Source organism: Symphodus melops, assembly GCF_947650265.1.
Source record: "Symphodus melops genome assembly, chromosome: 1".
In the NCBI taxonomy this organism is placed as follows: Eukaryota; Metazoa; Chordata; class Actinopteri; order Labriformes; family Labridae; genus Symphodus; species Symphodus melops.
The window spans coordinates 12,986,315-13,001,890 of NC_136691.1; the positions used below are offsets into that span (position 1 = coordinate 12,986,315).

General features: G+C 41.7%; 2 protein-coding genes across 5 annotated transcripts in view; both read right to left on the reverse strand.

Moving 5' to 3' along the window:
• Window positions 1–3,879, reverse strand: part of LOC306836713 (estrogen-related receptor gamma-like) — a 31,568-nt gene extending 27,689 nt beyond the window's left edge. The window contains exon 1 of the mRNA XM_079363947.1: window positions 3,595–3,879. The gene's annotated coding sequence lies outside the window, so the exon portion shown is untranslated. The remainder of the gene's footprint in view (window positions 1–3,594) is intronic.
• Window positions 3,880–5,550: 1,671 nt separating this feature from the next.
• Window positions 5,551–14,513, reverse strand: gpatch2 (G patch domain containing 2). 4 transcript variants are annotated; one of them, XM_079357456.1, is made up of 10 exons: window positions 14,318–14,513; window positions 13,318–13,561; window positions 12,436–12,977; window positions 11,995–12,059; window positions 11,529–11,726; window positions 10,721–10,841; window positions 10,189–10,228; window positions 9,904–9,968; window positions 9,587–9,675; window positions 5,551–7,011 (listed from the first exon to the last, which is right to left on the reverse strand). In XM_079357456.1, the coding sequence occupies exons 1-10, from the start codon at window positions 14,365–14,367 to the stop codon at window positions 6,842–6,844; spliced, it is 1,584 nt and encodes a 527-aa protein (XP_079213582.1). In that variant the 5' UTR covers window positions 14,368–14,513; the 3' UTR covers window positions 5,551–6,841. The 4 variants fall into 4 exon arrangements, with proteins under 4 accessions (XP_079213582.1, XP_079213581.1, XP_079213583.1 ...); XM_079357455.1 differs by having other exon boundaries at window positions 12,433–12,977; XM_079357457.1 differs by lacking the exon at window positions 14,318–14,513 and adding an exon at window positions 13,975–14,297 and having other exon boundaries at window positions 12,433–12,977.
• Window positions 14,514–15,576: the final 1,063 nt, after the last annotated feature.

Here is a 15,576-nt window from a genome sequence, read left to right on the forward strand (position 1 = left end):
AACTACAAAAGTATCAACAAACAAAAGTCTTGCATAGGTCTTTATTCTCCAGGTGTTCTGTGGCCATGTGCACTAAGCTATCGTTTGCATCATCAGTGCCTCTATGCTGTCAGCATGCAAATTGGTATCTAGCAGAAGCCTACTTTAGACTTAAGCATGCTCACCTTTTCAGTAGTTAAAGCAACTAATCTGAAATCATTACAGTCTTAGGCCATGTTTTTTTGGGACCGTCTTTTTCCACTTTGCTTCACAGTGTTAGTATCTACTGACCACTGAAAGAAGCACGAGGCAGGTGTTAGTTCCTCTACACACATCTTTATTATAAAAAAGAAGAAGCCGAAATGCCATCTGGCCCTGTGGCCTTGTTGACAGTGACACTTTAAAAAACAGTTTCCACCTCTTTGGGGTCGATTTTAATCCTGTCTGCCCCATCAGTGGGAATGTTTTCCAAAACACTGCTACAGTCAGCTATTTACTCTCATGTATAAAACCTTCAAGACAAAAAAATACACTCATTTGCTTTGGATGATTCACAGCATATAAGACTTTTTTTTGTTTGGTAGTGTTCAATTGTTTTTGCTCTTCACAGTCTTTGGTTTGGGTCTGATTGTACTGCTCTTAGTGGTGACTGGGCTTTATGCTGGAATTAGAACTGACTTTACTGAAGAATATGGTTCATGCATTATTTCGCACAAGTAAACCCACCTTTAACACAACAAGACACACACACAAACAAACAAACACACACACACACACACTCACAACTACAACTAACTGGTGCGGGCCCAACTCACAAACAGAATCCAGAGAGTCAGCACCAAACCCCTCCTGCTGATGTAAGGCACTACCCTTTCAAATCAACACAAACACAAAAAAACGTCATGCAGTCTATCACATCATATCACTTTTATCTCCACAGGTGGCAATTCATCTCTCTGACTCCCTGTCAACACGTCAGCAAAACACAAATCAACACAGACGTACACAGAGGCTGAACAAACCAGCCTGTCGTGTAAGTTTATTTAAAAAAAAGTTTGCCCGAGCTTTATGTTTGCACCTTCTGGCTCACTTTTAAGCCACACATCAATCTGGAGCCAGCCTTTTAACCCGGCCTAACACATTCTGTCAGCAGCTCCACAGGTGAGCCCCTTTCTGCTCTGTCTATCACCACAGAGAGCTAACACCAGTGCTGCTGTACCCTTCTCTGACTCCTTCACCTCCTTCCCTCCTGTTCTCTAATCCTTCATACTGCATTACCACCCTCACCTTCTGTCTAATAGTCCCTCCTGACGTTCTTCATCCAATCATAGAGATGCACCAAAGAACACTGTGCGGGGAGAGGAGTGCATCAGGGAGCACAGCAGGGGTTTCAAATGCTTTTACCTGTTAATCTCTGGTATGGGTTGCATGGCACTTTATTAAAAGATAACAATGGTTTGGCAGCATAAAAATGTCCCATGCTTAATATCTTAAATTTACTGAAAAGAACTTTAACTTTGACTCAATTTTGGCTCGAATCTTTTCTTGTTCATGCTTCAGCTGAACAAGAAAAGTCGCTTTTTCAAAGCAGTAAATTTCACCCAGCTCACTTTTAACAGCCAGATATGGAACTCAATGGGCTCTTGCCCCTGGAAAAAAAGTACATCGCTTTGACAAACGTTAAAATTAACTATAAAGAAATAGGTAATTTTCCTTATGATCACCCCATTTGATATTATAGTACTTAAGCCCATTTCACACATGCACAACACTCCAGTACATTTCCTGACATTGCCCATGTGTGAATGCAGACAGCCGAATCTGTTAACCTTGAGATTATGCTGACTTTAACCTGCCTATTAAAACGTCAATACAGCACAAAAAATGTTTGGAACATCAGTAGCGGAGAAGTGCACATCTTCATTAAAGACGCTACATGTAACTTTCAAAAATGCTGCGTTTGTAGTGACATCACACAGCCATCAGGCAAACTGCACCAGTAACCTGTTGCTTGCTCTCCCTCAGGCGCTCGTCATATATGCTCATAATGAACTACATACATGTTGCAGGGATATTTGTGAAGGTATTAATGATGTAATATTAACCCAAAAACGGTCACCATTGCTTACTCCTCTTCCTCCTCCTGCATACCCAATTCAGTAGTTTAAGTAGAGAGAGAGCTACAGACACAGATAATGCCAAGCTGTGAGGTACATGTGTTCCTGATCATGTCGAATATCCTGAAAACATATTGAACATATCAGGAGATCATGTGTACAGGGCTGAAGATGCACCATCATTAATATAGGCTGTTTAACCAGCTAAATATGCAACGATGTTTTCTCTAAAAGTCATAAACAAATCAAAAAAGTTCTACATTTAAATTTTACATAAGTCGCAAGTAGTTGATCTGGTGACCTGGGGTGACCAATCAGAATTCAGGGGGGCAATGCAACCTTTGATCACCCCCTGAAGCAGCTCTCATTTATACCTTCTTCTGCAATAACAGTTCTGTTTACATCTGTTTCAAATAGGTCTGACTTCTGTTCACCACTGTCTGTTTACAGCATGTATTGTACGTCTGTTCATGTCTGTGTGTTTACAGGCATATAAGTCCATTTACATCTTACTCCATCACTGTCCTCTGGATCGAACTCTGTAACTTGAATTTTTAACTTGGACTACCATCTTGACACTTTACTCTTTGCTGTCCTTTGTATCTAACCTTGTCATTTTTGTAATTTTGTATTTTAACTTTGTATTAACACTCTTGACACCTATTCTTCTGTGACACTTCATTCCTTGTTGACTCTTATCTTGGTTAAATGTTTTAGAATAGCTGCACTGTCATTCATTTACCGCTCTGTGTGCCCTTGAATTGCCCCCTGGGGACAAATGAAGTTTTTTGAATTGAATTGAAAAAACACCACTGCCGCTGTAGGTAAATTTAACACCAGACCCCCCCCCACACCCCCCACCCCCCAAAAAAAGGGGTTTTGGGGTCCTTCAATGCTAACCCCATCTTCTACTTATCACTCAGCCAGTTAGCCACACTTAACACAGTCGACTGATTTCTGGCCATGCCAAGGTACACCGGTCAAAATGTAATTTTCTGCAAGATTACACATAATGACTCGCTTTGGAGGGTTGCCATGAACGATGACTTCCAATTATAGATGCATAAGTATCGATCTGTCAACAGATGCAGTAAGAAGAAAAGCAAGAGAGATACAATAATGTAATGTTTAGTGACACATACAACGACAAACGTACACAGACACAGTGGAAGACACTGCGTATATACACCAAATAGCTGAACAATTGCTAAACTGCTTACAAAGTCCTACATAGACTTAAAAGCAGGTGTTGATGGAAGCCAAGAAAACGCCTGAGAGATGAGTTCACCTGGGGGGAGAGTAAAAACCTTCACCTGGTGTGACACACACACACACGCACACACTGTTTCCATTCAAACCCCATACTAGACTGTTTCCAAGCAGACAAGAAACACAAACACACTGGTCCTTCCCCTTCAATTAAATAAAAAAAAAACCCTGCCTGCATATACTACTTTCATTCCCTTTGCTCATCTTAAAGGTTTTGCTCAGTACTCACTGTCAGGTTCATCCACTGGCTGGCTGGATGGCCGGTTCTTTCACTCTCCACAGCTGCAGTCAGTCAGTCAGTCTCAAGGACAAACGCTTCGGCTCTCCTTGCCTCCGGTCTCTGAGGCTCAGCGATGCAGCAGTGCTCACACACACACACTCCAAACACACAAATACATTAAACACACACACACTGCCTTCTTTCTCTCCTCTCCAGTGTTGAGTTTACCTACATACCTGCCTTTCTTGCTCGCAGGGGAGTCCTGAGAGAGTGTCTGACAGAAAGTGTGTCTAAGAGAGAGGGATGCTGCTGGGAGGGTGAGGAGTGGGTGAGGAGGATTGGGGGGGGGTACAGACTGGGGGGGGGGGGACACACACATCCAGTGCTCCCTTATATGCAGAGGGAGGAGGTGAGGAGTAGAGGGGAGGGTGGGGGAGACAGAAAGCTCCTGTATTCCCATAGATACAGAGGAGGGATTTCTATTGCAGCCTTGCAAGGATGGGAGAGAGAGGGAGAGAGGGAGGGAGAGAGAGAGAGAGAGAGAGTGCATCATATTTCAGGGATGTTGAGTCAGCATGTGAATGTGATGCATGTGTTGATATCGAGCTGGAAATATTTAGAGGGCACGTTCTCTCAGGAAGTTATGTATTAAAGCTAGCATCATAAAGAAAGCAGTCTCTAAGAACCACAATGAATCGAAAGTTCGGTTAGTTTGAAATGCCAAGAACCCAAAAAAAATAGGCCAGAACTCTACAATGCTCATTTAAAGCCATTCACTGGCTGCATACTAAAAGAATGACACAGTCCAAAGTGCTTTTGCTTAGAAAGGTAAAAGGCTCTTTGTTGAAAAACTTTCAGAACCTTTAGTCAGTTTAAAGACGCTATCACTCTCTCTTCGACTTTGCACTCTATCGCTTTATATAACTGACAATCATATTTTGTTTTCTTTTTTAAATTGAATAGCATTACCCTATTTCTCTTTCTTGTAGCTTTACTTGCTCCTCCATTTCTGAACGTATACCATGACTTCTGGCATCTTCCTGTGGTTTTCCCCCAGTGTTAATGAATCCGAGTATTATGAAATTCCAGTTGTTGGAAGAGGGAAGAGTCTGTGTATCACATATATCTCATGTGAAACATATTTTCTTTTAAGTGACTGTAATTAAAATGTGTGAGGATAATTCAATTTACCTTCAATTTTTCCTTCATGAAGTTATATCAGGTTTATTACTCAAAATGTACTGCCAAGTTCACTTCATCAGTTTTAAATGAATTTTTTGAAGAAATATTTCAACATTTTGGAACTTAATAAATTCTTCTGTATAGTTGAATGAAACTCTTGATACCACTCTGCATGTTCATTTAAAACTGGTGCCAGAAGTTATTTAGTTAGCTTTTGGGGGGGAATTTCCCAGCTTTTCCAAATGTATCAAAGATGCACTCAAAAAATCTTAACACACGTTAATTCCGTGAGTCACATAAAAGGCAAAGTGAAAAAATGAAAAATTGTTCTTTAACCAGTTTCTTTACCTCTTTTTTTTAGTGTTTTTTAAATTTAACGGATCACCCAAGCAGCCAGAATAGACAGCAGCAAGTGCCTGCAGCTGGCCAAAGCAGTGAAATATTACTTTAAACTGAAAATTGAAGCCACATAAAAAAGAAAATTTAAGAGAATTAAACTCTAAAGTGCTTGTAGGTGATCTCTATTAAATGAGACAGAGAAGCTTGATGCCGTTTTCTCCCTTCAAAGCTTCATATCTGCTGGCTTAAGCAGAAGAGAAATCAGAGAAGTATCGATCTATTTATTTAATTTACAGCGACAAAGAGAATAAGCACTTAAGATTAACAAGCATGGTATCCTATATATAGTTCTGATAACAGAAGGTGTGTGTGTGTGTGTGTGTGTGTGTGTGTGTGTGTGTGTGTGTGTGTGTGTGTGTGTGTTTAAAGTCAAAGAGCAACAACTTTGAAATAGACCAGGCATTCTCAGACTTTAATTCTTGTTTGTCACTAAGCCTATATCTGCTTACATTGATTTGAAACACAGGAGTGGAGGAGAAAAATCATAGTTCCAGTACAACTTCCTGCACATTGTTTTATTCTTGATTTCATTTGTTCAACAGCTGGATCTCACCAGCCACACTTACAGTTACTTCAAATCTTAAGTGAGGACAAGATATGGTTATAAAGTGAAATGGGTAATAAAAAAATTCAACTTAACACTTCTACATTTTTTATAGGTATGTAGTCAAAGGCTGTGCACAGCCGAATATCGCGCTTCTCTTATGATTACTCTCTCTGACAGAGAAGAGGTCCCATACGACTGATTGAAGTAAAAGCACAGGTCGATTTTAAATGCATATGATGACCATCATTTGTTTGTTGAACATCTAAAAGTGGCTGTACTAGCCCGATCCGTTGTTGTTAGGTTGACGTCCTGAAAAGTCCAAAGACTTTCCGTCACGTCTCCAGACTTTTCTTAGTAAACATCAGCAGCTCCTACCGCACATGCAGACACAAGCGGTTGTAAATAAGAGGAATATGTAGTTTGGATTTGTATCTCATTCCTTTTCCAACAGATAAAAACACTCTGATGACATTACTTCAACTATTAAATGACAAAAAAAAGTATTGGAAAAAAATCCAGATTTTCCAACACACCTCCATACAGTGTGTCTGAACTTCATTACATTAAAATAACCTAGAATAAATCTTGATGTATAACCTACTGAAATAGACTTCCACGATTCATTTTGCAATACGAGACAAAACCATTCATCTTCATCGCGTTAACTTTGATTCATCACTGAAAACAAAGTGTCGTCACTGGTTACATGAACCCTGTTTTCTATCTGGAGCAGTGTTATCTGAGGTAACAGGGCTGATGCAGAATTCCAGCCTCACATTAAACCAGAGGCATCAAAGTCAGTCATTGGAGCTTGTTCAGGAGAAAAAGGAAGTTGGGGGTTTTTCCCGCCTGCTTAGCTTCAGTCATTCACTTTCCTGCTCCTTCTCTCTTGTGTGACCAGTCGGTGAGGATATCAGTGTTTCCCCAATATGGGAAAGTTTCTTTTTAATCACAGACTCTGTTGCCGCAAAGAGTCTCATTCCATCCCTTCTTATGATTCACATGCCTGGATTATCCTGGATCTTTTTTTTTTCCCATTGTTCTTTCGCCCTGAGCAGCACATCATCTTGTAGCTCTTTTGGTCTCCTGTGGCAGTCTATTACGGTTTAAGGATCCAGAAACCAGAAGTCAGTTGAAACCCAGACCTGTGCCTTTTGGTCTCTGTGAGGCCCGGATCGGCTCTGTGATGCCCCTGCCCTCAGGACCCAGGCCCATCCCCGGGCTCCAGCCCATGCTCTGCAGCATGCGGCTCCCCATGTTGGAGTCTGGGATTGGAGGAGCGCTCTCCCCGACCACGCCTGAAGAGGAAGGTGACACATTAGAACACAAGCACTTCTCCTTTCACTGATTTGAACAACGTTTTGTTGCTGCTACAAAGGCGGCTCATGGCCATCTGATGAAAGAACTAGGATCAGGCCTACTGCATATGTCAAATTTAAAGCATTAATATTTGACCTTTAAAGATGAGCAGATATCAAATACATTGTAACTAAACATAATGTAAATACAACACACAGAATACAGAGAGTACTTTTGATTAGAGGAGTCATGTGTTGCGGACACTGAAGCTCGACACCCACCTTCCACATACTAAAAAGCGTGCCACTGTCATTGTTTTCACCACATGCTCCATACGCTAAGTGTATTTTCGACAGGGACGAGTCAAGACGGACAAATTACGTCAACCCAGACAGGAAGTCAGAAAAGAAGAAACGCACAGAGCCTTTCGGTAGATTTCAAAATATATATTTTTTTTTAAAATCACTTTGTAAACATTGCGTCGAAACAAGCACCGAATGAACTACGAATCATCATCAGAAAGACAACGCAACATGTTCACACGTTTTTTCCTCTTTCTTCCCGCGTGATCTTGTAGTTCTCATGTGATGCGTGTGCAGCTGCGCTCATGTTCCAGACACAGATTCAGATTCATTCAAAACCGCAGCGCCGATGGATGGCGGCGAGCATACTGTATGTGGGGGTCAGTGTTTAACCAGCTCGGCTTTGGTCCTATAACATTTTTCTGCATTCTAACTTCTCTCCATTTTTTTTTTAAAAGCATCTTCAATATTTAGCTTAGTTTTTTTTTTTTTTTTTTTTTTTAAACAAAGCGGCTTTTCAGGTCAGGTAAAATCATTTATGTGAACCAGTTATTCTGGACTTCGGAGGTCATTTGGCTGGTGCATTGTGGTCAGAGAAACCAGCATCTGTTCTTAATGTCTGAGGATACAGTATGGTAATTTTATCGTTTCATTTAGCAGATATTTTACACATTTTGTTCCATGAACATATTGCTCCTTGAAACCTTCCAAACAATGTTGATCCTCCAGAACCTTTTTTTTTATACAGAATAAAAAATTCACTCTAAATCTGATTTGCATAAATTAGTTTTTCCCCCCACAATTCTTAAGAGTACATGTTCAGGATAAGGGCAGTTATTCCGACAAATAAATGATTGGATATTGGAGGAATAGTTGGGTAACTCTTACCCTGTGATGGGCTTGTAATTCAACACATTGAAAATGATGAGCTTGTTGCAGGTTTAGTGGCAGTGTTGTCATTTAGATGTCAGAATGTTTATTCTCCTTTAAGTCACTTAGTGTTTCTGTTTACCGTCCGCTGCTGCCTCGATGTAAACATCTGTAAGACTTTGTGCACCGAAGGCCCTCCTCACATCATCACTCCATTATTATTGCCGTGCTACATCTAACTAATGCAATCACGTAATCAAGTTAACCATATTTCCAGACATATAGCACAGCCACATCGCTGGGGCCCAGACAGTGGTCGTTTTAGTCTCTGCTCTTCCTGGAAGTTCTCGGTCCACTCACGGAGAGCGACTCGCTCCCCTTCTTAATCCCGTCTTTATTTGTATGCAGCAGCAGGAGGAGATGCCTGCTCAATTACACACTTGATTGTTGAGTCCCGGGCTGGTTCAAGCCAAACTGTCAGGACGCGAGTTTGGCTGCCCTCGCATTCGCCCTGCTGTGAGATCAGCACCTGGTGTTCCTAAGAACTGCACTTGTGTCCCAAGCCAGTAAACTAATGTGCTTCCGTTTGGTGATGTGTTCGCCAATCGAGTCACCTCTGATCTTAAATATTCATGCAAAGGTTTAGCTGATTTTTGTTTTTATGTGCCCTCTCTCCTTCTTGCTCGGTCTTATATTTTAGCCTAGTTGTGTTTTGGGTCAGAGGATGCAGAAAACAGCACATTAAAAAAAAAAGTGTAACAGAAACTGCAACTTGTCCTCATTGGGTACAAAATTCTGGGCTCTGAATTTAAGCTGTGATCGATAAATTAGTCATTTTCCAGGACTACACATCGAGGAATTGTAGTTTTACCTGACAGCAATCAGCTTAGCTCCTTCACTCCTCCACCTCTTAAAGCATTAACTGGCCCAGAGGAAAGGAGAGTGTTCTTCTTGGGAGGGGCTAGTGGGGGGTTCATAAGTGTTGCTGGTTAAAAGCTAATCCAGTATCTCTGCTCTGACAGCAATACTAGCCAGCTGACTCCTGTCCAACAAAGCTTAGGAGGAAAGGGGGTTAAGAGCTAAAGGAGGGTTTAATAACTAGAGGAAGAGGTGGTGATGGGGGGGGGGGGGTCGTCAATATGAAGGATGAGGGGGGCGCTCCCTTCTATCAATTAATAACTTTTATTTTGTTAAGTGTAAGCAGACACTTCCCTTTTTGTTTGTACATCAGTACACGTGTGAGACAGAAAGAAATGAGGAGAGCGGGCCGGTGAGCACACTGACCCCAGACAAGAGGGGGGGGGGACAAGTGAGAAAGTGGGAGCCAAAAATACAATAAAAGGGACGGTTGGTAAAAAGTGCCAGATGGTGTGTGAGATGTAGCGAGGTGTGTGTCCAATACCTGAGGGGGCTCCGGCACAGAGGGGGGCTGCTTTTCGCCTCCGCTTGACATCCCCTGTACACAGAGAGCCCAGGTGCCCGCTGGTCTGTCTGCAAACACAGCCAGACAAGAAGACAGTATGTAGGCTTTCATTTCATCCCAAATAAGACAATGCAAAGTATTTGTTAAAGACTCATAGCATTAAATATTGAAAAAAACTAAAAGGAGAGTTTTGTCTGCAGGGGGAGAAAAAAAAAAAACTACAGCAGGCACGAAAGGAAATAAACATGATTTTGGTCATAAATCATCAGAGTTTTTTTCAGTTAAACTGTTTTCACCTGCTGGCTGTTTTTACTGAACAGCTCCTGCGATGCCCTCTGTCTGACCGCGGGTCCCAGTGCAACTGAAGTGCCAGTGAGGGAGAGGAGAGGGAGAACAAAACTCAGTGCTCAAGCAGTCAGCACGTTATTCTTGCAATAAAAACAAAACACTACTCTGTGTGACACCAAGCACAGTGGGTCTTTAAAGGGTTTTAAAAAAAAAAAAAGGAAAAGAAAAGAAAAAGAGAATATTTGCATTTCATTATTTTAACATGAATACAACAGTCATGAAATGTGGCTCACCTGTCCGTGGTCTCTCCTTGAGCCAGAACTAAACCAAGGCCTGTTACAGATGAAATCGTGTCAATCAAGGCCTCAAAGTCCCACCAAGACAGAAATCCACAGAGCTACTAACTCTTTTTATAGCACTGAATCTATCAGAGAGCCTGTGTGACTTTCACTTGGTTACCTGTATTTGTACAGTAAATTGATTCAAGTGAAAAACTTCATAAAGACCAGTGTGCACCTGACTCAGAGACAAATGTTAAATAATATCCAAATAATTGAATAGATTGGAGTGGTTGGTGCTCCATGTGAGCAGCACAGGTTTGAATCTGACCTGTGGTCCCTTTCCTGCACTTTGTTCCCCACTCTCTCTCTTCCTGATTTTTCAGTCTATTCACTGTCCTACCTCTAAATAAGGGCAAAAAAATAAAAAATAAAACTTAATAAAATGGCTTAATAAAAACAGTAGTTCAGAGGGGATGTAACATAGTGAGTGCCACTCTGAGCTTTCATGTCCAGTGTAAACTCCTCTTAAAAGATGTGAACTCACTCATGAGAGTCTTGGCTCTGTCTGCCCAGTCGGTCATGAAAGCTTTGGCTGGAGCCACCCTGCAGCCCGGCCTCAGACGCCTGCTGGTTTCCATGGAGACGACTCAGCCTGGCCTGGAACCCTGACAGACACATAGAAAACATGATTCATCACGTAAGCTGTTTTAATGGGATTATTATTGAACAAAGACAAAAAAAAAATGCATGCACACATTTTAGTGCGTGGGTGTCATGAAATTCTACATATTTGTCAAAACAGCGTATTAACCCACTTATTTTCAAGGTTTATACAGGACTCACGTAGGAAAATACAAAATCCTGGAATTATGATGAAGAAGAGGTACACAGCTGACAACATTTTTTCAACTCCAAATAGATTCACCGACTGAGTCCAACTAGTCTCTCTGTGACAATTAACAGTGCTTTAGGTTATCAGTCAGCAAGACAAAGACACAAGATCCTGCTTGATGGAATCCTTCCTGCTGCTATACAATACGACATGTATTATTTACATTCATGACATGTTTCCTGCATGTTGTACAACATTTCAAAGCTATAGTAAGGAGACGTTTAACTTACAATTACCCTTCAACTATAGCTATATGGCTGAACATTGCATTTAGCAGTCTCCGTGTGAAGTGTTTGCCACCTGCTGGATATAAATGAGACTGTAACAACATTGTAAAAATAAAATGTATGTCCCTGCACGTAATATATTTTTTAATTCAATACATACTAAAAAAAAAACACCTCCAAAAGATGTTATTGGTCAGTGTGTCTTTAAAAATATTATACATTTTATACACTACCTCTTTGTGCTGCAGGACTCATGAGGGGAAACGATCCGGTGAGGATGCTGTTGAACACTGGGTCGGCGAGGTCCAGCTCCTCTGACCCAGTCTCCCTCTCCCACCAGGGAACCACTCCTGCAATCCCACAGGCACCTCCGGGTGCTGACCCAGTCCCGGGCTCCCCCTCGTAGAACCAGTCACTCTGCTCGTCATCAGCTGGAAGAGAGAGGACAGAGGATCCCTGAGTCCTTGTTGACCTCATCGCTTCACTTTTTGTTTGAGGGAAGCGCCTCCAGACCATTACTCTTAAGAAATAGGTACAAACAGTTTAACAGAAGATGTCGTTTCAGTGATGAGTTTTAATATTCTAACAACTGTGAGCTCACGTTTCCTTCTCAACGCGGACATGCCAGATTGTGTTCACATTCGGTGCATACTTCATTTCTGAATTTCACCAACAAAGTCATTACATCTGAGTCAGTACCTTGCCTCCCCTCGTCGTTGGTGTAGAGGCCTCCATCGCTGCTGTTACTGACACTGCTGGTCTCGCTAAAAAAAAAAAAAAAAAAAAGACAATATGTTTTAATTTCAGGCATTAAATTGGTCAATAAATTAATCAATGTCTCAGAGAAGAACGCTTGGCTTGACCAAAAGAAAAGTTTTGTTTTGTTGTTTTTACTGGTGCCCATAAGAGTGTTTTCTTTCCAATAAAAGGGTCAGGGTTTGTTTGTTTTTTCATTTTTAATCAAAAGTAAAGTTTTTTTAATTAAATGGATAAAAGAAAAAATATATGGCAGCTCATAATATGTTGGCGCAAGAGACAAAAACCTGGACATACTTGACAGAGACAGAGGAGAGTTCTTCCTTACCCGTCATCCCTCATTGTCACACACGCTCATGAAAAGAAAGTCAAAACACTAACCACCTGTCACTCATGTCTTCATCTGAGCCTTTTTGTTCCTCCAACTCCATCTTGTCCTTGCACCCTTCTGTCGGAGACGAAATGGGGTCCTCACTCTCCACCACCACCCCTTCATCTGCAGCCTCCATTCCAATCCTGTGGGTGGTCAGTTTCCTCTTCTTCACCCTGTTCTTCCCTGCCCCGACTGGCCCGCCGCCGCAGAGTTCCATGACGCCCCTTCCCTCATTTGCACCCAGTCTGTGCGGCCTGCTGCCAGGGCGGGCTTTGGGGACGGGCGGGGGGCCCAGCATGGTGGAGGAGGGGAGTTCTGGTTCTGCAGGTGGGTCCACAGCCATGCGTTTGACCTTTCGTCTCCGTCGAAGGCTGCGAGTTCCCTCTGCAGACCCCAGGACACCCAGGTCGTCTGGCCAGAGAGGTCGCTTGCTTCGTCCGGTGTCAGCTGTCAGGAGGGTTCGTCGCTTGGGGCCAAGCTGTTCATCTGAGTCGCTGTTATCCCGGCCATGGCTGTTGGCACCAGAGACTCCCCCTGTGCTGGCACGGTAGTCCTGCAATAAATGTCAACATGGTGATTCTGATGCTAAAATAAGAAAGATTTTTATGGAATCAACTTCAGGAAGAGCGTTAGATTCAAGCATAACGAAGATGCCTACATTTGTGCAGGATGGATAAACAAATTAACTAAGACGATGAGCAAACTGAAACGTATCTTTCAGCAGTTTAAGTCCTACACAAGGGTCCGATTTACAAATAGAACCAAGAACACGGTTTACTTTACACCGTCTGAAGTTTGATGAAAGGGCCTGAAAGCTGCTCCCATGACACAAACTGAAAGATCATAGATGAAGTGCCGTCTACACAAACAGCTGTCCTCCTCAATCAGCCCACCTTGTGTTCCTCTACACTGGACTCTGAGCCCTCGCTGAGGTGGCCTGTCTCCCAAGGTGGGTGCGGGTTGTCTGAGCGTCGTTTTCTTCCCCTGCGCTTCCGAGCTTGTCTCTTCAGCAGACAGCCGACAGTCAGGGCATGATCTCCCCCATCACCAAATCCACCCCGAGCAGCCTGCTCTGAGCTCTCCTCCAGCGCTGACACCAGGTCATGGACCAGCTCGTCCATCGTCCGGCGAAAGTGCCTTATGTGTAAGACAAAGAAGAAAACAATAATCTACCAGACACATGTTACACGGATTACTCTGACGCAGTTGAGACGTTGTGTTTCAGGAGCTATCAACAAAGTGTGCATGACAGGATACTTGTCAGCGCACAAGATAGTGAGGAGGTTTGTGTTCATGTAGGCATCAATCATGTAAAATGTGTCTGCATATGAAGTGGCAAAGGAGTGGACAACCATGATCAAAGCGTACTGAAGTAAGGACGCCAAAATGTTAACTAGCTTAGCTGTGGAGGATGATAGCAGCAGACGCGTCTCACTTTAAACATATAATTATAATTCACTTCTTACTCTGAATCGTTTCTATCGTGGATGATAAATTGATCGCAGATAAATTGATAGCAGCACCTAACGATGTTATTGAGATATACTTACTTAAGTTAATAGATCTCAAGATAGGCTGCTATGTTAGCGAGCTACTCTGATGTTAGCATTGACATTACTCTGTTTTAGTTTGCTGTTTTGGTTAGAGTTAGCTTGACTTGTTAGCGTCCTGTTTTTTTCATGCTAATCCGACTGTTCGACTACAGTCACAGACAAACATATTCTTATCTTCTTCAATTGAATTTCGCAGGGAGATAAAGCCGAGCAACACTGAAATATGTTGGTACCGAGACTAGCTTCGCTGCTAGCTCATTTAGCGTTAGCGTTAGCTCCCCTCGCCGGCTGATTCACTAAAGTGGAGTAGATGTGAATCATATTTTGAAAGACCACCTACCAGCCGGTTCCCGCTTTGCCGATGGTTTCAAGATTAGCCGCACGGAACATGAAAGCCGCCAAGTGCCGGTTACCTTAACCAGAAACAAGAGGCAAACATTTATTACACAACACAGAGAGCATCCTGACACAAAAGCTGACGATCAGCTAGCTCAATCAATAATGTGCACGAGAGTGAGAGGTGCTGCCTTCAGGTGCTGCAGGATATACATCTTTCCATTATCATGCAAAATGACTAATATGGATAAATAGAATGTCTTTATTGTTATTATATTGTTATATTGTTATTGTTAATTGTACAACGAAATTATTTGACTCCACCTTGAAGTGCACACAGCTAAAAAGAGAGACAACAAAAGAAGAATATTAAAAAGTAGGTCTAGTTCAGGTAAGATGTGTGGTCGGACTTGTTTACAGGTATAGCAGCATAATGAATTATGAATGGATATTGCAGAAATATAAAATACATATTTGGATAGTATGCATTTAGTATGCATATGCATTAGTATTGCAGAAAAATAAATGTATAAATATTTGCACAGTACAACATGCAAACTATTTCCATGATGAAACACTTCAGTCGTGTTATTGGGTCTGACTTAGCTCTTTTTGATATTGGGTTTGTTGTCATCATTTAGTATATATTCGTTTCTTTTTATTCGAACATGATTTACTCCACAACTCTTCTGCCTGATTGTTTAATAAGCATATATCACTTATTAATGTATAGCTTCAAATTAATCCAAACCTATAACAAAGTAACATGCATACCACAAGACTGTGATTCTGACTGAAAAGCTTGTTCATGGACCTAAGGTTACCTATTTCAGTCATATAACCAACAAAATCTCACCTGACCATAATCAAAGGACACCGTAGCCTTATAATAATAAATAAAGGAGCAAAACGGCTAAATGTCAGTGTAAAGCTATTTTAAAGGATGTGTTTCTGAGAAGATGCATTTATTTTATTTGTATAACGTAAATTACTTTTCATTTGGGCCCACTACAAAAGGTGAACATGTACAATTTCTAAACAAACATAAAAGGTGCTTGTAGGTCAGAGTTTAAATGTTACAAGTGAAGGCAACACTGAACCCGTCTTTCCCAGCGTGCATGTATTTACCCCTTATGGCCACTTGAGGGCAATAGACATGTTTAAAAATGACTACACATTTAGAGAGGATGCCACTTACAAGCAGTCAGCTGGCATATCAATTATAATACAAAAAGGTGACCGGTTCAAACTCATCAGTGAAAA

Bases quoted from the DNA above. Each gene is read 5' to 3' on its own strand.
- gpatch2 (XM_079357455.1), bottom strand. From the start codon at position 14,367: ATGTTCCGTGCGGCTAATCTTGAAACCATCGGCAAAGCGGGAACCGGC. The intron at 12,978-13,317 runs GTGGGCTGATTG...CATTTATTGCAG, and splicing joins CCAGTGTAGAGGAACACAAG to GACTACCGTGCCAGCACAGG. The intron at 12,060-12,432 runs GTTAGTGTTTTG...TTTTTTTTTTAG, and splicing joins GAAGACATGAGTGACAGGTG to CGAGACCAGCAGTGTCAGTA.